Here is a 26006-nt window from a genome sequence, read left to right as displayed (position 1 = left end):
CCAGAGAACCAAGACCAGTAGGTCATGTTGTATATTGTGCCAATGGGTACGTACTCGTGATAACTAATGACATGCATGACGTCAAGTAATAAGCACGATATTCAAGGTCTCCTCAAACCATTCAAAGAGTTGATTACTTGCATCTAGAAGTCACTCAAATAAAACTACATTACTCCCGTTTCTTCCATGACTCCGGCCTGCCCTGAGCCTAAGCCACCTAGAAAGCAGTTCAAGTGTCCCAAGAGGAAGAAAGGGCCTGGGCGACGCGCAGCGAACATCTGAGAGCCCAGCGCTCTCAACTGGGTCCTCCACCGCGCCGCGAGCGCCGCCTCCGCCTCGCGACCCCGGCACCCCGCCCCGCCAGTGCGCGCGTCCGCCCCGCCACGCCCGCGCGCCGCGCGCACTCACTTGTAGGGCACGGGCCACTGGCGCCGGGAGGAGCCCGCCGCGGCCAATGCCAGCCACAGCAGCCCCAGGGCCCAGCGCCAAAGCGCGCACCCCGGGGCCGCGCCCGCGGGCTTCTGCCCCGCGGCCCCCCGGCCAGCGCTCCCCGCCTGCGCCATGTGGCGGCTCCCGGTGCTTCCGGCGCCTCCCGAGCCCGGCGACGCGAAGGGCCCGCGAGCTGAGCATGCGCGCGGAACCCCGCCCCCCGCGAGCCGTGTGACCCCTGGACTGGGCCACTTTGGTCGGCCGGGTCCCGCCCTCTCCCTGACCGGAGACTGCGGCGCGGGGCGCCTGCCTGGGGGTGAGACACTGGAGCCCCGCAGTGCAGCCATTTCCCCTGCCTTCGGCAGACCGTGCCGCGGCGCTGGGGCCCGGCACCCTGGCGCACTCCATCCGCGCCGTGGGGCCTCCTTTTTCTGAAACTGACTCATAATGCCTTGTTCTTCTGGCCCCGCGTCTGTGTAGAGATCACCGCGTGTTTGGAGCTGTTTTCTGACCTCTGCGCAGTAACTACCAGCCAAACCAAACCAAACCAAACCAAGAAACCAATCCAACTTTGGGCTCTTCCTTTGGCTTCTCTAGCACGGAACTCTTACGCTGCCACACAGGGCCCAGACTAGGTGACAACAAACATTTGAGTATAAGAATCATTATTTGGAGGTGGTGGTGCAGTGAGGAAGACAATAATGGAGGAATGACTGGTCCCCCCCCCCCCCCCCCCCCCCCCCCCCCGTCTTAAGCCAGTGAGAACAATGGCCAGCACTTACTATATACAGCCCATAATACTACTCTAAATGCTTTAATTTATTTATTTTGAGAGAGCGAGCATGTGCAAGCAGGAGAGGGGCAAAGAGAGGTAAGAGAATTCCAAGCAGGCTCCACGCTGTCAGCACAGAGCCCAGTGCAGGACTTCCTCTCACAAACCGGGAAATCATGACCTGAGCGGAAATCAAGAGTCAGATGCTTAACCAACTGAGCCACCCAGGTACCCCTAAATGCTCGGTAATGCCCTCGGCTCCTTATCCCCAGATGGTCTTCCTTGTTGGGCTCTACCACGTGAACAGAGGAGAAGATTCTGCATTACCCTTTCTTTGACCTTTCATCCACTTGAAGACAATGGGATCAACTGCCTTGTTTCTGGTGAGATATTTGTGGCCTGTCATACTTTTATACAAAGATACTGACTTATGTCTGTAAGTAGTGCATTAAAAGTGTAATAACTTCTAGTCACGTTTTTCTTTTTTTTTTACAAGAGAGCAGCATGCCTTCACTTCACCCACAACATGAGTGAACCACCTCATGGTATTTGTAAGCATAATGGAATAAGTGAGGTGGCTGCAGTGGCCATAGGTGACCACCAATGACCCTTGCTGGGGATGGCAGGAGCATGGGGTGCTTCCCTAAGCATACAAGGTTTTCTGAGGGCTGATGGGAATTAGTTCTCCCCTAACCCTCCCCGCACCCTCACACCCCATCCCCCCCCACCTTTGACCACTTGCTGCACTGGGTTGAGGAATTCTGTGGAGATCCAAGCAGGGCACCATTTTAACACCCATTTATCTAAGTGTTTAGGTGGCTCCAATCCTAGATCTCCTCCATATACCATGGCCCAGTTCAAAATCACGTAGCCTAAACTAAGCCTCTCCAAAGACCCACAAAAAGTGAGGGCGTGGGGACACATCCTAGCTATAACAGCTGAAATTCCAATTTGAAGAGCACCAGGGCATTCCCACTGGGCATGTACTTGAACATGGCTTAAAACTGAGACACCTCTCCAGAGTAACAATTTACAAATAATGGAACACACACTAGAGGGCCACAGTGGAGCTTCCCATCCTACTCAAGACTTCCCAGAGCTGCATAAACAAGCTTCAAGTTGACCATAGTCAGTGGTGGGGATCTCCTCTCTTGGGACTGCAGTGTCTTCATTCCGTGACCAGGGAGCTCTAATGGCAAGAAAGCAGTTCCTCAAATTAGCCCTAAATCAGCCTCTCACTAGCTCCCATCTGCTGTGGTGTGGTTCTGCCTTCTGTTCCTTTTGGCTATGACCCCAGCACCCCAGGCTAAAGATGCTTGTAGACTATTGTTGCCTGATCCCTCATTGTGCAGTTCATGATTTTTAAACTTTGAAGATTTCATCAAAAAATAGGTTGAATTTTAATCCAATTTTTTCCTCTGGGTCCTTGCTCAGTTAGCTTAAGAACACTCAGAACATTACTGTAGTCTGATAAAATCATGTTTATCAACCATTGAACTGTTGCACACCAACGGAACTGTATGGCATCTTCTTAAAGGAAAAAATAGAGTTATAGAATTCTGGGGCAGGGTAGAGTTAGGTGAAATTTAAGTTTTCATCTTCACTTCCACCTTAGGCAGATGGCTCTGATTAATTTCACAAAGCAACTGCAAGCCAGTCTGTTTTCTAGAATTATTGGTTTAAAAAGCCATCCACATTTTTTTTTGCATCTTTCTTGACCTTCAGAATGTTTTAAGGGTTTTTTTTTCTTCTTCTCTTTTTACTAATAATGGGTTGTATCTGTGCTTAGAATCTCTCCCATAGAGAGATCTGTCCCACAGACAGGAGATATTGCTCAATTTTGTAAAACCAAAACTACAGGGAAGAGAGAATGTTTAGAATATTAATATATATTTTAATCAAATACAAAGTTTAATAACAGGAAGCTAAGACATAGTCATACACTTTCTAGTCTTTTTTTAAAATAAAGTTTCTCTCTTTTTTTTTTATTTGAGAGAGAGTGTGAGAGTGTGTAAGCACGGGAAGGGGCAGAGGGAGAGAGAGAGAATCTTAAGCAGACTCCACGCTCATGCAGGGCTCAATCCCTCGACTCTGGGATCATGACCTGAGCCAAAATCAAGAGTTGGATGCTCAACTGACTGAGCCACCCAGGCACCCATATGCTTTCAGGTCTTAATGATGCCTTCTCAGAAAGCCAAGGGACATTTGACTCAGACCAGTCTTGTCCAGTTCCTGGAGAAGTACACCTGCAAGTTTTGAGGTGGGATAGAAGTCAGTGAAGAAGGTAGGACACCAAGGCCCCCTAGTATACAGGTGCCCACCCTGAGCTTCCTTTCTTGCTTCCAAATCCTCATGGCTCCCCAGATCAGTGCCCATGCAGGATCCAACAGTTGGGGAAAGAGGAACGGTTTCTGATGGCAGACTGGGGGTGTCAATCCAGAGCTTGGTTGGGCTGGATGTGTGAAGGTGGGTCAAGTAAGGGCTTCCAAATGGTCTACTTTGGGCTATTGGCATTTAAACCCTTGAGATTTTAACTCAGAGCCCTGAGTTTGTGAGTTTTATTTTCCGTTTGCTTTAGATCAGTCATTGCTAACCCTGCAAATGATGGAAGATTTTAAGGAGATTTTAAGACATACCACCATCCAAGATGGTGCTTCATTCCCAGAAATTCCCATGTAACTGTTCTGTTTGGGCCTCAAGTTGCCCAAGTGATTCTAATACGCAGCCAGGGTTGAGAATCCCTGCTTTAGAAAGATTTTAAAGCTAAATTTAATCAACCCTCCTATGGTTTTGAGCCCTATATGTTCCTATCTATAAAATTGGAACCTCTCTTATATCTCTTTAAAAATTGTGTACTCTTGAACAACATGGGTTTGAACTGCATGGGACCACTTATATGCAGAATTTTTTCAAATACAATACAGTACTGTCAATGTATTTTCTCTTATGATGTTCTTAACATTTTCTTTTCTCCTAGTTTACTGTATTGTTAGAGTGCAGTATATAATATATATAACATACAAAATATTTATTAATTGACAGTTTATGTTATCAGTAAGGTTTTTGGTCAACAGTAGTCTATTAGTAGTTAAGTTCTTGGGGAGTCAGAAGTTATACACAAAATTTTTTTAATGTTTATTTATTTTTGAGAGACAGAGAGACAGAGTGCAAGTGGGGGGGGGGAGGCAGAGAGAGAGGGAGACACAGAATCCAAAGCAGGCTCCAGGCTCTGAGCTGTCAGCACAGAGCCTGATGTGGGGTTTGAACTCACAAATTGTGAGATCATGACCCAAGCCGAAGTCAGAAGCCCAACTGACTGAGCCACCCAGGTGCCCCTATACACAAAATTTTTAAGAATGTTTATTTACTTATTTTAAGAGAGAGTGCACATATGTAAGCAGGGGAGGTGCAGGGAGGGAGAAAGAGAATCCCAAGCAGGCTCTGTGCCATCAGTACGGAGCTGGGTGTGGAACTCAGTCCCACGAACTGTGAAATCATGACCTGAGCTGAAATCAGGAGTCGGATGCTTAACTGCATGAACCATCCAAGTGCCCCAATAGATGAATTTTTGACTGCATAGGAGGTCAGTGTCCCTAACCCCTGTATTGTTCAAGGGTAAACTGTATACACACACACACACATACACACACACACACACACACACACACACACATTTCTGTATGTGTGTAGATAGATAGATAGATGTATTTGGAAAGCAACCTGTTTCTGTTCTACTTTCTTTCTAGAAGCTAATTTATAGCTCTTTTTTTCCCCTCTAGAAGTCCCCTGCAGTTTCTTTCTTGTGGCTGATATTTGTAGTTGGTGTTGGCCCTGAAGGCATACGGAATTACTTAGTGGTTTTCTGACTTTCCTTCCTGGTTTATTTAGGCTCTAAGATTGATTTGCTTGATTGTTTTCAAAGAGGCAATGACATCATTTGTTTTTATTTCTATTTTTGAAGGTGAAGCTATTTGCTCCTAATGCTGAGCAGATGTACATTGTTAATCACTTGAAAGGGAGCCCAACAGAAGAGAAGAGAAATGTACCAAAGGAAAGTGCCAGAAGAGCCCATGGGGGCCTACAAGATTTGGCAGACCTGAACTCCAGCAAGCTTGAAGCTGCCATTACACCGGTGAGTTAGCTGAAAGCTGTTGAGGCCAACTGTTCATTTTAATTAATGTTCACTGACTTTAAACCCTCTTCCAGCAAAAGCTGCACAGATTCAGCTGCCATTTTGAAGCCTCTGTGCCAGGAGGTAGGTCATGGTTCTCAAACTTTGCTGCACATGAAAGTCACTTGGAAAGCCTATAAACAGTCTCAGTGCCTGGGTCACATCTCAGACCAGTTACATCAGACTTTCTGGGGGTGGAAACAGATGTCAGTGCTTTTTGATGCTTTACAGGTTCTTCCACTGTGTAGCAAAGATTGAGAACCAGTGCTCTATCAAGAATGACCAGTGGTTCCCAGACTTGGCTGTACCTGGAGTCACCTGGTAGGCTTTAAAACCACCAATGCCTGTGTCCCCCCAAAATTTTGGAAGTTTTAAGGTTCCTAGATGATTCTCATATGCAGACAAATTTGGGATCCACTGCACTAAAACGGCATATCTCTAAGTTTAATTGGTAGGTGATTCACCTGGAGATCTTGTTACAGTGCAGATTCTTATTCAGCTCTCAGGTGACAGGTGGCATGTGGCATGCAGCCCACATATTGAGGCCTCAAGACTCTGGAAATCACAGTGGAGGGTTGCCTGTTTCTAGACCTTTTCAGCACAGTGATCATTTTATAGATAGGTGACCTGCCTATCTACATGCCTGTACATATGGATGTATACCTACCTTTTAAAATAAATGATTGACTTACAAGTATAATTGTCTTAAGTATTTTTTATTTCCCTTTATTTAATCCCCTCATAAGGAATTGAATGTTATATATTTATTTTTCAAACTAACCAGTTTTAGTTTAATTATATATATATGATACATATATACATATATACATATATACATGTATACATATATGTATATATGTACGTATACATATATATACATGTATACATGTACATGTGTGTGTGTGTATATATATATATATATATATATGTATATATTTTATTTATTTTGAAAGAGGGAGAGAGCAGGGGAGGGGCAGAGAGAGAGAGGGAAAGAGAGAATCCCAAGCAGGCTCCTCACTGTTGGCGCAGAGAGCGACATGGGGCTCAAACTCACGAACCGTGAGATCATGACCTGAGCCAGGAAATCAAGAGTCTGATGTTCAACCAACTGAGCCACCCAGGCGTCCCAAGTTGGTTTAGTTTGTTTAAACACTAACAATCAGTTTTATTTTAAGATTATTTTGGGTTTTTTTAATGTTTATTTATTTATTTTGAGAGAGAGCATGCACACATGCACACATGGGAGTGGGGCAGAGAGAGAGGGAGAGAGAGAATCCCAAGCAGGCTCCACACTGCCATTGCAGAGCCTGATGCAGGGCTCCATCACCCAAACCGTGAGATCATGACCTGAGCCGAAATCAAGAGTCAGACACTTCACTGACTCAGCCACCCAGGTGACCCTATTTTAAGAGTATTTTAAACATTCACAATATTGTTGAAATCTATGGAGGCAGTTAGGAGATGTCCCACAGTGAGAATCGGAAATCATCGTTTTAGGTAAGAAGTGTGCTGGGAAACCTGGGTGGCTCATTCAGTTAAGTGTCCCATTTCAGCTCAGGTCATGACCTCACAGTTCGTGAGTTCAAGCCCTGCGCTGTGCTCTGTGCTGACAGCACAGCGCCTAGAGCCTGCTTCAGATTCTGTGTCTCCCTCTCTCTGTGCCTCCTCTGCTCATTCTCTCTCTCTCTCAAACATAAATAACATTAAAAAAAAGTGGGGGGGCACCTGGGTGGCTCATTTGGTTAAGCATCCGACTTTGGCTCAGGTCATGATCTTGTAGTTTGTGAGTTTGAGCCCCGCGTCAGGCTCTGTGCTGACAGCTCAAAGCCTGGAGCCTGCTTGGGATTCTGCGTCTCATTTTCTCTCTGCCCCTCCCCCACTTGTGCTCTGTCTCTGTCTCTCAAAAATAGATAAATGTAAAAAAACAAAAGTGTGCCACTTGTGGATGCTCATACATATTTATCTGAGCAGGTTGCTTACTGCTATTTTACATATAAAGTATTCCAGATATCTGTTGCTATATGACAATTACCACTAAAATTTAGTGTCTTAATAATTTATTATCTTTCCTGGTTCTGTTGGTTGACTAGGCTTAGCTTGAGCTTTGCTTGAGGCCTCTCCTGCAGCTGCATGGTGGCTGGAGCTGCAGACATCTGAAGATTCAATCAGGCTCCAGTCTGATACCTGAGTCGGGATTGGTTGGCTGTGCAGCCATCTGGCCATTCCATGTGGCAATGTTGGGCTTCTTTGTAACTTACAGACCTTGGGGTGTCTGAGCTTCTCACATGCAAACTGGCATCCCCCAGAGAAAGCATTCCAAGAGACCCAGGCTTTCCTCTTCTGCTCGAGCCACAGATGTCCCTCAGAATCACTTATGCCACATTCTGTTGATCAAAAGGGAGACTAGGTTCAAAGAAAGGAGAGTACCAAAAGGCACGAGTACCAGGAGGCATGCATATTAGGGCACTATCTTTGAAGACTTTCTACATACTATATATATAACATAAACTAAAATATCTATTTACCAAATGCAGGGTGAGGGCAGTAAAGGAGATAATTTTATTTGAGTTGCTGGTGTCTTTTAGTTGTATTCTTTTTTCTTTCACTGCCAATAGGCATGCCCTGAGACAGTTTGTAAAGATCATTGCCCTTGAATTCTGATGTTAAAATTAGTATTTTCACATCTAAAATGGTGTTACTTGTAAATCAATTTTTAAAAATTACTGTGATTTGAAAAAAAAGTATTTTATTCTAACACGTGAAGATGCATTTTGTTTTTAGGAGAAATGAAATTACCCCAATGCTTTTTAAAAATACATAGTTCTATTTGTACCACACTTGAAGTATTTAGCAAAAATTATTATCAACATGGGTACCCAGCTTGTGTCTTCAGAATTTTACTGTTGATGCAAAATGGTGCTTATTATTTGGTTAATATAAACCCTCTATATCTATAAAATCCATTTGCTACAGGGCTACATTGAAGCCATGTAAACTCCCTAATAATTGGGTTGGTGTTTTAGCATTTGGCACCAGCTCTTTACAAAAGGATCTCTGAGGGGCGCCTGGGTGGCTCGCTTGGTTGAGCATCTGACTCTGATTTTGGCTCTGGTCATGATCTCACGGTTCGTGGGATCAGGCTCTGTGCTGATCTTGGAGCCTGCTTGGTATTCTCTCTCTCCCCTGCTTATGCACATGCATGCTCTCTCTTTTTTCTCTCACTCTCAGAATAAATAAGTAAACTTAAAAAAATAAAAGTCAAAATGATCTCTGAACAACTTTGACAAATAGAGGTTGCTGCTCTGACTTTGTAAAATGAAGTTAATGAATTAACTAGAGTCATTGTCAACCCCAGAGTCTTAAAGAAATGCTATTTTTCCTTTCTAATAACGTGTTATTGCTCTCATATACCTTAATTCTTTGCTTAAGAATTAATTGTTCATAGAACTACCGTACAACCCAGCAATTGCACTACTAGGCATTTATCCACGGGATACAGGTGTGCTGTTTCGAAGGGACACATGCACCCCCATTTATAGCAGCACTATCAACAATAGCCAAAGTATGGAAAGACCCCAACTGTCCCTCGATGGATGAATGAATAAAGAAGAAGTGGTATATATATACAATGGAGTATTACTCGGCAATCAAAAAGAATGAAATCTTGCCATTTTCAACTATGTGGATGGAACTGGAGGATATTATGCTAAGTGAAATTAGTCGGTCAGAGAAAGAGAGAAATCACATGACTTCACTTATATGAGGACTTTAAGAGACAAAACAGATGAACACAAGGGAAGGAAAACAAAAATAATATAAAAACAGGGAGGGGGACAAAACAGAAGAGACTCATAAATATGGAGAACAAACTGAGGGTTACTGGAGGGTTGTGGGAGGGGGATGGGCTAACTGGGTAAGGGGCAGTAAGGAATCTAGTCCTGAAATCATTGTTGCACTATATGCTAACTAATTTGGATATAAGTTTTAAAAATTAAAAATAATATTAAAAATAAATGAATAAAAATTATAAAAAAAAAGAATTAATTGTTCATAGGTTCTTCTTGTCAGCTGCCTCAAATCATCCTGGGTTCCTTGTCTTTGTAGGTGGTTTTGGGGTGGCCCAGAACTGCCCTGTCAACAGTTCTGTAAAGGACTCTTTCAGCCCTCCGCTGTGCCAAGATGCCTATCAGCGGGTGCTTCATTTCCAGTGTGCTGGCAGCTACAACCTTCCTGCTTGTGAAGTCGCAGTGGGTCACGCTATTCAGTGTGGATGGAAGGGAGAAAAGGATGAAAAGCTTACTGCCGGGTAAGCAGGCTCTACAGTGCTTTCCTATTTTCCTTCCTCCAGATGAATATAAATGTGACTACTTAACAAATCATCTTTCATTGTGGGGTTGCCATATTTGGTGATTGGCATTAGGGTGTGGGGGGGGCGGACATGGTAAGGGACAGTGATTTAAGGTGATGACACCAGATGGCTTTGAATCATAGGGAAACTGTTCTTTCAACATATATTGGCTTTCTCTGTAAGAAGCAAATTTCAATGCAGCAATTCTCTTGTGTGATATCATTCAGCTGTATGGATCAAATTATACTTGCTTTATTATTTCCTAGTACATACAGCCTTCATTTCTCTTACGAAGGGAATATTTAAATGAAGCCACGTGTCAGAACAGATACTTTATGTGCAGAGTGCCCGTGGTCTTTTGTTCCACATACTGCAGCATTTGAGAGGCCAGTGCAAGCTAATCATTGTAACTCTCTTCACAGTCCTGCTGTCTGTTGCCAAAGAAGCATTTTCTTCCACTCCCTTGTCCCCTCTTCTGATAGGTTCGGTGATGCTGCTGGAGCCACGGCCGCACAGAAGCCTAGATGCAAACACGGCTGTGGGGGGCGGGGGTGTCCGAGCCGCACAGGTGCGGCCCCTCTGCACGAGCTTTTTGAAGGAATAGGAAGAATGGCTATTTTATAATGTTTTATAATGGATTTGAAAAGTGATGTTTTACTTATAATAATTAGAAGAAATTGTTCAAGTGAAAATATTCAGCTCCAGCCAAATGAAGTACACACTTTGTCACTTACTGATAGGAACTTTCAATGTGATCTTGGCTCAAAGATTAAATAACCATCACTGAATCATTCAGAGATACATGGTTTCTAAACAAGCACGCTTTCATTTCTGTCTTTCGTTTTTTAAAGTCGGAAACAACACTCTCATGCCGTGTTTCAAACAGATGGGTGTTGGGCTGTTCCAAAGGCTTTTTCCTGAACCTCCAGTTTGGTTCCTGTACGGACACCAGCTGTAGCTGGGGTGGGTTGGATTATTTTTAATAATAACTGCAACAGAAAGCAGGGAGAATTTAAGTGAGATGCTCACCTCTGAATGTTGATTTCTGCATTTACAACTGAACTAGATGACTAATCTTCATGATTTCTGTGAAGGTATTCTGTTCTTTACGATTCAGATAAAGCCAGGACCCTTCTTAAAGTTACTGTGTATCATACATTCTTTTGACATGTTCAGTGTTCAGCTGTCAGTCGCTGGGCACCCAGGCTTTAGCAGGAACCAGAGTAGCCTGTGCAACACTCCTCTGTTTTGGATCTTTTCAACGATCACTTGCTGTGAACTACCACTATACTGTTTTGTGTGGGGTTTTTTTGTTGTTTTTTAATATGGGATAGGAGAAGAGAGGGAAAATGAAACAATTTCACCGAGTGATAAAAATCTGCAACACTGCCGGTAGATTTCGTATGATGGGAAGACACAACATGTGTGTGTGTACAGGGGCACAACCTCTGCTGGAGGGAAAGTGGGGTATCTTATTGTGGCTTTGCACACCGCCCCCCACCCCCCGTCTTCGGTTCCCTGTAGCTTTGTTCTCTTCAGGGAAGTCCTTCCAGAATTGACAAGGAAGCTGCATTTCTACAGTGCCACAAATCTTTTAATGTCACAGGTCATGCTCCGGCCCAGAAGAGCTGGAAACTATGAAGTCCACTGAAGGAAGGTTCACATTCGCTCCAGGGAAGCATGAAGGAAGCACAGCCAGGCCAGAATAGGTATGGAGCACTTTCCTTGTCCTAGGTACTTGTTTTGCTGGTCTCTCTACTCATACTGGATTATAAGCTCATGATTGTAAAAGGTTCTTGAATATTCTGTTGACTGCTTTATCACCTGCACCGAGAACATCCTCTGTTATATTAGGCCCTTGATATGAATTTGTTGGTAATGAATGCCCACCAGCTACTCAGCTTCTCCAAAGAGATTCCCTCCATGAGCCATTACAGACCTTAAGGTGGGGTCGGAAGAGACTTATCTGATAACTTTTTTAGATAAAGGGTTGCAAGTAAAGTTGTTATAAAACATAATATATAAAATTTCTCTTTGAAGTCACATTTTCGTTTTCGGTGCCTGGGTTAAAATCACGACGGGTCTTTGGTCTGTGACAGCTTTAAGCCCCAGGGATACCGGTTTTAGTTAATACTGTGATGGAACACACAGCTCAAGTGCTACAGCGCAGAGACAATTCCTGGGGTGGAGGCAAAGTCCAGTTGGTCGGTGTCATGTGTCTGTCCCCCACAAAGCCACACAAATAGGAAAGAAAGGCATTTTAGTCTGGGAAAAGTTGTGCAGAAAGGAGACCATAAGAGGCCACAAGCTGCTGCCTTTATCAAGCCTTATTCAGGAGGTTCGTCTCAGCTGGCGTCTGGGAGCTTGGCACATACACACTCTCTGACTCATAAAACTGGTTCGCTTGGCCTAGGCTGTGCAGACATCGCTGTTCTCGCCTTCTTGGAGTTTGCGATTATGATCGTTGCTGGGTGGAGGGGACCTACGTGACCAGACACTATTAAAAGCCTTGGGTGCAGAGTCTCTTCCCAGGGCAGACACAGTGTACAGACTTCAGTGAATTTTTCACTCCTGGAGAGAGGAACACACTCACGTGTCTCCTCGCTGGTGGGAGGGGGCGTCACAAACCTCCAGACTCTGCGAGTGTCTTTTTCTCCAGTTGACCCTGTCACGTAATCTTGCACTGTATAACCCTTAACCAGAGTGCAACTCTTTGCTGAGTTCCCGAAGTTCCTCTGGTGATCCCTGAGTGTGTGTGTGGTCTTGGGATCCCCAAAACATATATACTAGCCAGCACCAGGGCTCCTCAGGTGTGTCTGGTGACAGGAAGTTTGACTCAAGGCCTCGAATGTGTGCTGAGGATGCAGAAACACAGGGTGCTGGAATGAACCCCTTTCTGAGCTGGGGCCTTTGTCCCAGTCTTGAGTGGGCTTCCTCCCATGTTGTCTAGCCTGATCCACGTAGAGGACTTATTTGCCTGGATACAGAGCCTATAACACAAAAGACTAAGCAGGATGCTTTGCTGCCACCCCCAAGGGAATGGAAGGGGAAAAGCCAGCATTTGCCACACTGCCTAGATAGCAGATCAGAGCGGTCCAGGCCCCCACCTTGGCCTTTCTCAGGGTGAGGAGACTCACAGGCTGTCCTTGTTCTCCAGCCTCATGGACAGAAGAGACAAGAGGCTCGGCTTTACTCTCCCATTCCCTCAAAAGCTCTCTACCAGCACTCTGGCTAAAAAAATACCCTAGCTTTTGACTCTCCTAGAAAGGAACCGTCTATTTTTTTGTATGTGGTATGGTGGGGGCGGATGGTGCACAGGGCTGCCAGTGAAGAGGACCCTTATGCTCTCTCTACAGACCCACATTCCCTCATATTTTCTCCTGCCTTCAGTTAACTTGGTGTGCATAATAACCAATATCAAGGCCACCTTGAGTGCTGTGGTCCCCTCAGGAGAGATCTTCTTCCCCAACCCCTGCTTTTTGTCTGAAACATCCATCAAGGGTGTGTAAAGATAAACTGAAGCCTATTATTTTTTTTAAGAATTTATTTGAGGAAAAATTGATTTGAATCCTACAGCATGGAGCCTAGCAGATAGAAAGGAGCTCCAAGGAGCTGTATAAGATGAGAGACTTTTATAGGTAGAAGGGAGCAGGAACAAGGAAGTTATATGAGACAAAATAGGTTATTGCAAGGTTACTTTTCTTTGGGGAATGGCGGGGGTCTGTTAGGCATATTGGCTAACTGGTGCTGATCTGGCAATTTCTGAATGACCTGTTTGATATGATTCCATTTCTGGGAATGCTGAAACTGTAAGTATATCTCATTTTACTGATGTGGGACTTAGCATAAGGACTCCACTTGGGGCCTATTGTCTTGTTTTTAACAGGGATTATCTGAGGATATTATTACTAGCCCTTAGATCTTGCCCCTAGAAATTTCTGGTGTATAAAGACGGGATAATTAAATTTTATCTGAAGGCCACAGTAGAAACCACAACTTTGATCTCCTGTTTTATTTACCATGTTCAGACAAATTAATTGCAGTTACAGAATATGTCCTATGGAACAGCATAATCCAAATGATACAGAGCCAACCATAGAAAATTTACACACTTATAAGTACTGTTTTAGGTATAGCCTACAAATTTTGATATATGCGGTTTTGTTATTGGTAGGTTCTAGATGTTTTATAATTTTTGTGATCATTTCTTCTGTGACCCAAGTTATTTCAAGGAATTTTTATTTCTAAACATTTCAGTCTTGTCTAATTTTTTTTTTTAATATGGAACTTCAATTTCATTGTGATTAGAGAAAATGATCTATATCTTCCAGTCCTTTAAAAAGTTGTTAAGACTTGCTTTATGGCTCAGTATATGGTCCTTTTTTGTAAATGTTCTGTGAGATTTTTATTTTTAATTTTCTTAAATGTTTATTTTTGAGAGAGAGAGATAGAGCATGTGAGAGTGAGGGTATGCAGAGAGAGGGGGGAACAGAGGATCCAAAGCAAGCTCTGAACTGACAGCAGTGAGCACAATGCAGGGCTCGAACCCACAAACTGTGAGATCATTACCTGAGCCAAAGTCGGTTGCTTAACTGACTGAGCCACCCAGGCGCCCCATAAATGTTCTTGTGAGATTTTAATTTAATTTAATTTAATTTAATTTTATTTTATTTATTTTATATTATATTTTCTTTTCTTTATCGTTTTAAGTTTATTTATTTTGAGAGAGAGAGAGAGCACCAGTGGAGAAGGGGCAGAGAGAGAGGGAGAGAGAGAGAATCCCAAGCAGGTTCTGTGCTGCCTGTGCAGAGCCTGATGTGGGGCTCAAACTCATGAAACCACGAGATCATGACCTGAACCAAAACCAAGAGTTGGATGCTTAACTGACTGCTTTTTTCTTGAATTCTATTTTGTTTAATATTAACATTTATTTATTCCAGCTTGCTTTTGTTAGTGTTCCATGGATATTTCCCCGACTTTTTTACTTTGAACTTTTCTGTATCCTGACGAGTCTTAAATAACTTATATAACTGGTTTTTTAATTTTGTTATTATTTTTTAATGTTTATTTATTTTTAGACAGAGACAGAGACAGAGACAGAGTGTGAGTGGGGGAGGGGCAGAGAGAGAGGGAGACACAGAATCCGAATCAGACTCCAGGCTTCTGAGCTGTCAGCAGCCCAGCTCAGCAGTCGGAGTCCAACGCGGGGCTTGAACTCACGAACCACGAGTTCATGACCTGAGCTGAAGTCAGCTGCTAACCGATTGAGCCAGCCAGGAGCCCCTGGATTTTTTAAGAAACGACTCCTGATGACACCAAAAGCAGGAACAATAACAATTTTTTTTTATTTTCTATATTTTTTTAGTAAAATTTTTTAAAATGATAAAATGGAGTTGACCAAAATTTAAAACTTTTTCTCTTTAAAAGAGACCATTAAAAACATGAAAAGACAAACCACAGACTGGGAGAAAATATCTGTAAAACGTATATCTATAAAGAACTTATACTCAGGATATATAAAGAATTCCTACAATTGAATGATAAGAAGACAACTTAATTAAAATAATTGTCAAAAATAGGCAAGAGTTAGTCATTTGGAAAATGCAGACTAAGGCCACAACATACCATTATGTACTCACTACACAGGATAAAATAAAAAAGACTGACAATTCCAAGAGTTGGTGAGGATTTGGAGAAACTGGAACCCACACACATTACTGATGGAAATGTAATGTGATAGAGCTGCTTTGAAGAACGGTTTTTTCTAAAGTTAAACATGTACTTCCTAAATGACCCAGCATTCCCACTCGCAAGTATCTACCTAACAGGAACGGAAAGATATGTCCACACCAAGACATGCATGTGAACATTCATAGAAACGTTATTCGTAGTAGACCCAAAATGGAAACAATATGCTGTCCATCAACTCCTGGATGGGTAAATAAATGTAGTATATCCATACAACAGAATGCTACTCAGCAGTGAAAGAGAATAAAGTATCGATACATATATGGCAAAATCTAAAACCATTATGCTAAGTGAAAGACACTGGACACATAAGACCACATATTGTATGATTCCATTTATATGAAATGTCTGAAGGAGACACAACCATAGAGATAGAAAATGGATCATTGGTTGCTAAGGCTGGAGGTGGGAATAGGGATTGATTGCAGACCAGCATGAGGGTTTTATTTGTTTCTCTGTTTTTGGCATGATAGAAGTACTCCCGGGGCTCCTGGCTCACTTAGTCGGTAGAGCACGTGACTCTTGATCTCAGAGTTATGGGTTTGATTACCTAAGATTACTTAAAAATAAATTTTTAAAACATAAAAATAAAATCTTTTAAAAAAATGAAGAGAAGTTCTCCAAAACTGGATGGTGATGATGTTTGTACAACTCTATAAATTTACTAAAACTCATTGAATTGGACAAAAGATAGATGAGTTAATGGTTTGTAAATTAGATGCTAATAAACTTGTTAAAGATTGTTTTTTACGTATACATAGTCTCTGTATTTTTTAACTGAACTATTTAGTCCATTTATTCTTCTTGTAATTACAGATATATTTGGATTTTTTCCTATCATTTTATATTCTATATGTTCTACCTTTCTTATATTTCTTTTCCTCCTCCTTTCTTGCCTTCCTTTGGTTTATTTTCTTTTTCCTAATTCCATATTTCTCTCTCTGTTAACCTGGAAGTGGTATATTCTACTGTTGTCTTATAATGGTTACCCTGGAAATGTCAACATGCATACTTACAAATCGAAGTCTACAGTTAATAGCTTTGCCCTTCTCTTGAATGACATAAAGAATTTAGAGCACATTAATTATAGTAACTCCCTGCTTATATGTATTGCTAAAGTTGCAATTTTTAACCCCATAAGACATTTTTATTATTTTACAAAGTCAATAGTTATTTAATTACCCACATATTTTTTGCTGTCGTTCTTTATTACATGTCAAACTCTTCGTCCATATTTTTCTCAAAAATTTTTTTGTAACAAAACGCAGTATATTGTAGTGGTTAGCAGCATGGCTTCCAGAGCCAAACTGTTTTACTTTTTATACCGCTTTTTATTTCTGCTTTAAACCGAGGCAGAGGGCTACCCAGTAACACGCTTAGGGTCATATCTAGTAAGTTGTAGGGGCAGGATTTGTACCCACTAATTCCTTATATTTAAACCCAATAGCACCCCCTCTACTGTGGGGGGCTTGTAAAAAACCATGGTCCAAGAAACACGTTGGTGGCACAATAGGCCAGAGCCCTTGTCGACTGTCAGCAAACTTACATGTAGGTTCAAATTCCTCCCACATCTTAAGGTTCATGAAGTTCATAAAGAACTCCTCTGTAAAGATTAACCTTACAAGCAAATCAGAGGTGACTTGAATTTCAGCCTTATGAATACTTATAAAATCAATTTCTCTGTGTTTCTTGCATATTTATTATTTTTCTTCAGGTAATTGGAACTGTCTTGCAGAATTTATAGGAAAAGACTCCTTCCATAAACATCCAATTCTGTTTCTGGACTCTCTCCACATTGCTTCATTTGTTCCTGGGCAGAGCGATAGTAAACCCTTGCTCTATAAAGCAAATCACTGATTTTTCCCCAATATAAAGTCACTTAGATGTTGGTAAGCCTCAGGAGAAACTGTCTGATGAAATTATTAGATGCTAGATGGATTTTGAAACCATCTCCGGTGAAGACGGTCCTTTCAGAAGAGTGGTTAGGACAGAACAGTCTTCTAGGTCTTCTAGATTCTCTACTATCTCTGTAAGTCTTTCTACTGTATCACAGGACAGCACGTTGGAAGCATTGGCTCTGAACTTCTCCCGTAGGTCCTCCTGGCTCAATGGCTTCCTCCAATGGCCATAGAAGGTATCAGAGCGCTCTGTGAAGGTGGCTCCATCATTGAGAGTGACACTTATCTCACAATATAGTGTGTTGAAGCTTGGCAGGTTGTCTTGAGGGTGCTCCAGCTCCACCTTACTGAGCAACTCCCTCACCTGTGGCCTGTTGATCTGGCATTTGTGGAATGATGGGACAGTGATGCCGCCATCAAGCAGTGTGGCACAGGCCACAAACTGGAAGGAATGACGAGCCTCATGCTCCGAGTCTGGGAAGGGCCTGTTTACATACTGCACATCTGGAATTCTGAGCACAATTCTTGCAATGCGGTCAATGGGAAGCAGGGCTCTGTCTGTTACAAGGTGCTTTCTCACAGATGCAGCTGCGTCTGCCACCCAGTGGGTGGCCAAATGTGCAGGGAACCGCTTGAAGGCCACATCCTGCTGGTCCAGCAGCCAAGCGTGGGAATCTAGGTTTGGAAGAACTTTTGGGGAATAGTTGGCATAGAAGGCCCCAAACCCTGTCTGCATGTCCAAGATTTGTCTGTTTCCTTGGAGACCCAGCATTGCCAGAAAAGCGGCTTCCATCCCATGCCTGGCAGCATTGCCGATATGAAGAGGCTTGGTCTGAGTGGCAGCGTTTGCTATGGGTGCCCCGGCATGAGAAACAGCAATAGCCAGGGCCTCTCGGCACTTTGTCATGCTGAGCCCCAAAAACTTGGATGTAGCAGCAGCACTACCCAAGGTTCCTACCACTGAGGGTGGATGGAATCTGGAAAGCAAAAAAGCAAAGAGTTGGAGATTTACAGACCTCAGTCAGTAGGAGGCAGTATGGTATGATAGTCGGGAATGTAGACAATGGAGCCCTGCTGCCTGGGTTCAAATCTCAGCTCTACCACGTACTGGCTGTGTGATCTTGGGAAAGTTATTCAACTTGTCTGTACCTGTTTCCTCTTACATAACATGGTGACAATAATATCTGTCTCATAGGGTTTTGTGAGTTTTGAATGAATTCACATGCTTCCATCAGTGCCTGACACAATAAATTCTTTATAGTTATTTCCAGAAAGGCAAAAGTTGTTGCTTGCTGAAATCCCATGTAAGTAGCTATAAAAATGCAGGGCCTTGCAGAAATTGAAAATTTGCCCAGTATTCCAATCTACTCCTCTGCTAGCTGGATCAAGCGGAAAAATAAATATAAGATTGAATCACATGACATAGCCAGCATGTGACTATTTTTGCTCTATGGGTTGAACAGTCAGGTTCAGGATCTTCTGAATATTCTCAATCTGAAGGACCTCAGCCAATATCAAAGTAGATTCTGCTCTGAGATGAGATTAGGAATATTCAGAGTACCTTGGGTGCCAAAATGACGTGAATCGCCCTAGGACGAGAGGCCCCAATTTATTTATGGTTGTGGTTAGTTGATTCTCTAAACCCAAATGGGATTTTTCATTATTTCTTCTGGGGTCATACCTTAGTATGTGGATATATGGTTTGCTGTGTGGCTGGAGAATTGACTTAGCTCTCAGCACTAATGTTAATATCTTCAGCTGATCTAACTCACCTCTATGTGAGAAAGCTCTACAGAGAGAACAGTGGACAAGTCAAGGGGGAATGCATCTACCTCTGGATGGGGCAGATTCTCTCCCTACCTCTTTGGTATGTCATTGGCTTCCTTGGAGAAACGCAGTAATTGGCCTTGCACTTCAATCCCAACATTGAAAGCTAAGAGCAGATCAAGGCCAGAACACTTTGGACTTGGAGGCAGAGCTTCTGATAAAGCCAGCAGGACAGGAAGGACCGCTCCAGAAGGGTGGGTGGCAGGATGCCATGTATCATCAAAATCCATTGAGTGAATCTATGTAAACATACACACACAAACAACAACCAAAAACCAAATTAGATTTACCTGAATGCAATGGCTTTTGGACCAGTAAGGGTTTAATTTAGTAATAACTCTATTTGATATGAGATTTTTAGCTCTGATTATCTGAAAATAAAACCTGTAGACCGGCTGTAATTCTTAATCATATGGCGGGGTACTGGATGTGCTGTCCTCTGCTTAGAGCAGGCAGGACTTTAGGGAGCAGCTAGAGAGCCCCAGTGAGCTTGGCTCTTACCCAGGTAGCCAGAGCTCTCTGCCACAGCACCTGGAAAGAGTGCTTAAAAACAAAGCTATGAAGTTAGGCGGCTGTTCCTCTCTTCCTTCCCCACCCTCCAGACAAGTTGCACTGAAAGTTTAATGCCATTTATTCCATATCAGGCCATGTATTTTTGTACCTTTTTGTTATGAAATAATTTCAAAGTTACAAGGAAGTTGCAAGAACTCTCAAACCCAGATTAACTACTAAGTTATATTTTAAAATCATTATTTTCTGCTATGAGGTTTTATTCCTCTTCATCCTAGCCATTTGCTTATCCCTGATATGAAATAGTAATAGCCAGAAGTTCACTTAAAAATCGATTTCCATGTCTCTTGGATGTGGCTGATCTGGACACTGCTTGCTGGACATTTACTCTGAGATACACTATTGCGTTTGCCTTTCAGTATTCTGAACTACTGTCCCACAAAACATAAAACTATCTCAGACATCCCAACACATTCGTGTCTAAATTATATCTTGTATATAGATACAGACTGCTGCTGACACACAGACAAAGCATAAACATTGTCAGATGAAAAGTGCTGATTTTTGCTTCAGAAAATATAGACACCATATGGCCACTGTTTCTTTCTCAGTAAATATCTGTTGAATGAAAGGATGGATGAAAAGCTGGTTACTGAATAAGAACTGGTAGTGGCCACAACAAAAGGAATTGAGTCTGGATAGCGGGTTTTATATTTTTTGCTATAGATGTTCAAAGTTAGATGCCATAAGGGTATTTTTATCTAAATCCTCCAACTGATTTCCTCTATTTCACAATGTGTTTGAAAAGCGTCAGTTCAGTGTAAAGCATCAATAACTACATAGAAGAGAGGGCCGACCACTTTATCTCTCTGAACCTCAATGATTTATCAGTGAAATATGGAAACTGAGCAATTTCTGAGATATTTCCTGGCTCTGAAATTATTATGATTGCCTAAAATTAGAAAAGATGTAAACCTCCTTACAGCCACACCGTTCACAAAAGCAGCATATGTCGGCGGGAGCCTTAAGTCTGGCTGACCCCAAACAGTGCTGGCCACATTGGAACTGTAGATCTGAAAGAAAGGAATATCAATCAGTAAGACAGAGTGGAAACACGGCATGGCAAGTCACCATTTTAAGAGCCATTCCTCATCGTGGAGGCATGACTTTAAGAGTCCTTATTTGAAAACTTCGTGCTAGATGGCAGCCTTCACCATTGGATTCCTCTCTTCCTTGTAGAAGAATACACAACTTTGTCCATGGAAGGGAGAGGAGATGCTGTTGCTCTATCCCAGACTGTGATCCACAGGTGCTCTAGCGGATGGAGTCTGAATTTACTCTTATTTATTCCTTGAGGGTAAATACTGGCGAAGGTGGACTAATTGTGGAGAGTGGGTATTACGTCTACCGCATAAGCACCCACTCTCTGCTCAGCGTGCCGAACCAGCTTTTTTCCCAAGAGACTCTTAAAGTCTTTGCATGAATGAATGGTAGGTACTATTGGGGTAGATGTTATTGCTTCTAGGGCTCTCAGGTAAAAAGTGCTTTATGTCATAATAACAATAAATTATGTGATATTGCTAGTGTTAAAACTAGTCTTAAGATTGGTCTTTAGATAGTAACTTAGTAAAAAATATGGATGAATATTAAAACTCAGATAAATAGAGCATAGAAAAGCATAAAGCCATATACAACAATGCTATACACACCAAGTAATATCTCTAAAATGAAGAGTAGAGTAGTAGTAGCACATGAGCACACATCTCTGGGCACATTGGTGGGCATGACTCACGAGCAGGCATATGTGTACACTTGGTTTTATCTCTCAAGTAGACACTGTGCTTCTTACCTTACTATATTCACTGGCTTTGTGAAACACTTCTGTATTGGTTCCCAGGAAGCCGACACCCAGAGTATCCAGAATCATTCTCTTGCTTCTCTGAATGACGTGGTCTGTCAGGTGTTCCACTGTCAAGCCATGGATCACTCTGGCAAAGCTTTCTGTGACAGACTTTAAAGGGAAGAGTGTTAGAACAGTGCTGTACTCACTTTGCATTTGCCCATTCCTTGCTATACAAGAGCCTGAGGTACTATTATGTGAAGAGTTTCACTCCATAAGGAGAAACTCAGGTGATCAACTTAAGTTCCGTTCCTGAAGAATGATGAGTACTGAGCCCCTGTACTGGGTGTGTGAGGCAAAGAGATGTGGGAGTGCACAATATCCAGTTTCCATCCTCAGTCCAGCTGAGAACACAGACTAACATGCAGATGATGATCACAGAGTGGGTAGGCTATGGAGGAGGGAAGCACAGAGTTAGGAGAGGATGGGAGGGACATCTCGTCCATAAAGTGGGCATGCCTGAGTGGGGGGCAGTGCATTCAGCTAGGAGCTGCCATTATTAGATACATGCCAGGCATCGTCCTGCCTGTTGTAAATACAGTATCCATTGAATGCCATGAGTTTCTGGGTAGGTATTATGAGCGCCACTCGCTTTGCAGGTGTAGAGACCCAGATGTGGAAAGGTGACATCACTAAGTTCCACAGCTCTTACGTGGTGGAGTTTGGACACAAATTTCTCTGGGTCTAACTCCAAGACTGAGCATGTAATTATTAAGCCACATTTCCTAAAGAGGAAAACAAACCTCGAAGCACCTGGGGTTCTTGTTAAAAATGAACATTCTAGTCCCTACTCCAGACCTCCAGAATTATCCTACCCCTTACCCCCAGATGAACCAGAAGCTTTGCAGGCATAGCACAGGATTCTGTGTTTTCATTAAAATCTTTAGGTGATTCTTAAATGTTCTAGTGCTATTATGTCCAACGTGGTAGCTACTCTCCACATTGGCTATTGAGCATTTGAAATGTGGCTAGTCCAAACTGGGATGTGTCATGAGAGTAAAATAAACACTGGATTTTGAAGACTTAGTAGGAAAAAAGGAATATAAAGCATCTCATTAATAATTTTAAAACATTACATGCTAAGATGATAATATTTAGGATATATTGGTAAATGAAATATATTTTTTTATTAAAATTTTTTTAAGGTTTATTCATTTTTCAGAGACAGAGAGACAGAGCGTGAGTGGAGGAGGGGCAGAGAGAGAGGGAGACACAGAATCCGAAGCAGGTTCCAGGCTCTGAGCTGTCAGCACAGAGCCCGACATGGGGCCCAAACTCACAGACGGTGAGATCATGACCTGAGCTGAAGTCGGACGCTCAACCGACTGAGCCACCCAGGCACCCCTGAAATATATTTTTATAAGTAATTTTATCAGCTTCTTTTTACTTTTTAAAAATATGATCACTAAGATATTTAAAATTACACTTGAGAACGACTTCCCATTCATTCTTGTTGATGGAGATTACCCGAAGGCATGGATACCTGGGCTGGCTATGAACACTTAAGGGAGTCAGCAGGTGAAGGGGCCTGGGACAAGGGTGGAGGGTAAAGGCAGAGGTGCAGCATGGGCGGGGCTTGGAGGCATGAGAGGATGCAGTGATTTGGGCCAACCCCAGCTTCAGAGCTTCATGCAGGGGTGGAGGTGAGAGGGATTCGCAGACTTGGACCAAGCTGGGGAGGTTCCACTATGCTGAAGACTTCCCGTCAAAGGTGCGCCATAGTGCTGTCTTTAAAAAGGTAGATGTGATCAGAACTGTGTTTTGCAAAGCTCTCTCATGTAGTCTGTCATGTAGAGAATGGGTCAAGGGGTAGACAAGGGCAGGTAAGAGACTGCTGCAATAGCCCGGGTTCGGGATGGGGATATGGCAGTGCCATTTGCCAAGAGAGGGAGCACAGGAAGAGGAGCAGCTGAACAATGATAATGGGCTCACTGTGAACTTGCTGAATATGAAGTGCCTGCGGTCCTAGCGGAGAAGACCATTCTGCTTCCACCCACAAACCAGATAATAAAAACCCGCAGGGTTATTTGCATTTCATAAGCAGCAGAGTACTTTGCAATTCCTTTAAATACCAAGTTCTTCAATGTGTAGGCAATTATTTTGTTTTCTACACATCTGCATAAGAGAACATCTATTACGTATAGCTAAAAGCATCCACTCTTCAATTGTATTTCACTACATGCCTAGCGCTTAGTACTGCCTAGTAAATGCCAGGTGGTTTCCCTTTTCTGCTCTGAGTATTGTATCATTGTACAACCTCCTTGGTCTCTCTGAGCATTAGATATGTCAGTTTATTTATTTATTTATTTATTTATTTATTTATTTTAAAGTTTATTTATTTATATTGAGAGAGAGATAGAGCAAGCGAGTGGGGAAGGAGCAGAGGGAGAGGGAGAATCCCAAGCAAGCTCTGCACTGTCAGCGCAGAGCCTGATACAGGCCTCGAACTCACAAACCCTGAGATCACGACCTGCTGAAACCAAGAGTCAGACACTCAACAGACTGAGCCACCCAGGTGCTCCCAGGTACCTCATTTTAAAACATTAGCTATAGGGTAAGGAGTTTCTGAATTGGAAGATCCAGGGTTTCTAAGAACAGTGCCTGCACGGAGGTACAGAGATGGATCCAGTGCCCAGCTACAAGTCCTCAATCTGGCCACCAGCTAGTCCTATATTTTCAGTCTTCAGATGCTCGAGTCAAGGAAACCCTGCCTTTTTCAACAGGATGGACTACATTGTATGTCTCTGAAGCTCTGGTAGAAAGGTGAGGGAGTCTGGGGTGGGAGAGAGCAGGAGAGAACATGAATGGGAGAGAGAGGGTGCTGGCACAGGTGTTTCTAATTAGGATGGAGAATAACAATAACTTTGTCATGCTGCTAGAAATTTGGGTAAACATATTTAGGGGCAGAGGGAGGCAAGGAGGAAAAAGCCCTGGCTTGATGATCCACCAAGGAAAACTTGGAGTTTTGAAAACTGGTTGGACCCCTGTTCTAAGCAAAATGACCTTTTTTTTCTATGTCTCTTTCCACTCCCACAGCTCCCACAGTTAAGGGCATTTGGTGATTGGTTGTTTACCTCTTCAGGGTTAGATCTGACCTGGGAGTGCCTTATGGGGAAAGCTGTATGCCTAGGGAGGATTTGTTGTTGGGGCTCCAACATGGCACCTGGAAGGTGACTGTGGCATCCATTTGCATGTTCCCATGGTGCTGGTGACCTATGCGGGTAGGGCCCCATGGGGATTCCCTGACAAGTTCTGAATAACACCCTGTGTGCCAAAGAAATGGCTCCTGAGGAAGGGAGCATGAGAAAATAAACATGCAACTGCCCCACTGTCCGTAGTCCATCTATTTCTAAAATACTTCTTTTGGTCTTCCTGATTTTCTCATGACATTTACATTTCTTTTCAATAATATGCTATGATTAATGTATATATTAAGACAAAACATGCAACCCTTTTATAAATATTTCATGACGTCTTACTCTGTGTCTGGCACTGTGCTAAGCTCTCTAGAATACTAAACCAAGATGTTACGATTCCTGCCACAATAGGATTATCTTCTCCAGGCAACTAAGGACAGTAAACAGATCATTACAAAGGCAATCTGGCCATGCCATAATGGACATAGACAAGACTGGGAGGTTACAATTCAATGAACTTGCAATGATTTGTTTTCTTCCTAATTGTATGCAACAGAATCATGTCTCTTACTGGTAAAACACTGATGAAAAACAAGATGCAGTTAATTAAATAGCTCAGAGGCATGAGAAATGTTAAAATGCCATTTTTTGAAGAAGAAGCAGGAAGCTGTAAGGAAATTGAGAAAAGGAGAGGTAAGCTAGAAAACCGATTTAAATAAGCACATAAAATATAACAATACCTTGAGCATCGTGTTGAAAGAGGAGGCTTATCTCAGGAGTGAACTGGAGGAGTAACTCACTTGCTAGGTGACTCCCTTTATACCCTTCATTCTTTCCAGCACATTCTCTTTCACTTCATTCTGACGCTAAAGTTTCCATGATTTCAACACCTCCCAAGTACGATTACTTCCACTTCCTCTCAATGAGTTGTTTAACCCAACTGGAGATGAAGAATTAGACAAGGCTGGAAAGTAATGTACAATGGTCAAATGATTTCTCATAGATATCAGGGAACTGAATGCATCTTGTGCTTAGATGTCATACATCAAAAGTAGAAAAATTTGCACTCTTTTATCCAGGTATTCTCACTTCTAAAAATTTATCCTAAGGAAATAGGCATGGATGTATAGAAAAAAACTTAGCAACAAATAATTCACAGATTTGCTTATAAGATTAAAAATCAGAAACAATCAAATGTCCCCTGTGGATTGGTTAAGTAGAATATGGCGTGCATGGGGGCGCCTGAGTGGCTCAGTTGGTCGAGAG

The 26006-nt window shown here is 42.7% G+C and overlaps 2 protein-coding genes across 6 annotated transcripts in view; both read right to left on the bottom strand.

Annotated features, from left to right (window-relative positions):
- CLN5 (CLN5 intracellular trafficking protein) overlaps window positions 1–645 on the bottom strand; it is a 56952-nt gene extending 56307 nt beyond the window's left edge. For 2 of the 4 annotated variants that reach the window (XM_049647108.1, XM_049647106.1), the window contains exon 1: window positions 409–644. In XM_049647108.1, coding sequence (XP_049503065.1) covers window positions 409–563 — 155 coding nt within the window. In that variant the 5' untranslated portion in view covers window positions 564–644. Of the gene's footprint in view, window positions 1–408 lie in introns of all 4 variants that reach the window. The other 2 variants (XM_049647107.1, XM_049647105.1) reach the window with 2 other exon arrangements.
- Window positions 646–15837: 15192 nt separating this feature from the next.
- On the bottom strand, window positions 15838–25736 carry ACOD1 (aconitate decarboxylase 1). Of its 2 annotated transcripts, XM_049647088.1 has the most exons (5): window positions 25481–25736; window positions 21553–21714; window positions 20687–20776; window positions 19227–19432; window positions 15838–18343 (listed from the first exon to the last, which is right to left on the bottom strand). In XM_049647088.1, the coding sequence occupies exons 1-5, from the start codon at window positions 25487–25489 to the stop codon at window positions 17398–17400; spliced, it is 1413 nt and encodes a 470-aa protein (XP_049503045.1). In that variant the 5' UTR covers window positions 25490–25736; the 3' UTR covers window positions 15838–17397. The 2 variants fall into 2 exon arrangements, with proteins under 2 accessions (XP_049503045.1, XP_049503044.1); XM_049647087.1 differs by lacking the exon at window positions 25481–25736 and having other exon boundaries at window positions 21553–22391.
- Window positions 25737–26006: the final 270 nt, after the last annotated feature.

Source organism: Panthera uncia (genome assembly GCF_023721935.1).
Source record: "Panthera uncia isolate 11264 chromosome A1 unlocalized genomic scaffold, Puncia_PCG_1.0 HiC_scaffold_16, whole genome shotgun sequence".
Classification (NCBI taxonomy): Eukaryota; Metazoa; Chordata; class Mammalia; order Carnivora; family Felidae; genus Panthera; species Panthera uncia.
Note: the sequence above shows the minus strand (reverse complement) of the source record. Positions and strands in the feature narration are given on the sequence as shown.

Coding starts and splice junctions, on each gene's coding strand:
- ACOD1 (XM_049647087.1), bottom strand. CDS start 21,759: ATGCAAAGTGAGTACAGCACTGTTCTAACACTCTTCCCTTTAAAGTCT. Junction 20,777..21,552: donor AAGCCAGTGAATATAGTAAG/GTAAGAAGCACA, acceptor CCTTTCTTTCAG/ATCTACAGTTCCAATGTGGC. Junction 19,433..20,686: donor CTTTTGTGAACGGTGTGGCT/GTAAGGAGGTTT, acceptor ATGTTTACATAG/ATTCACTCAATGGATTTTGA.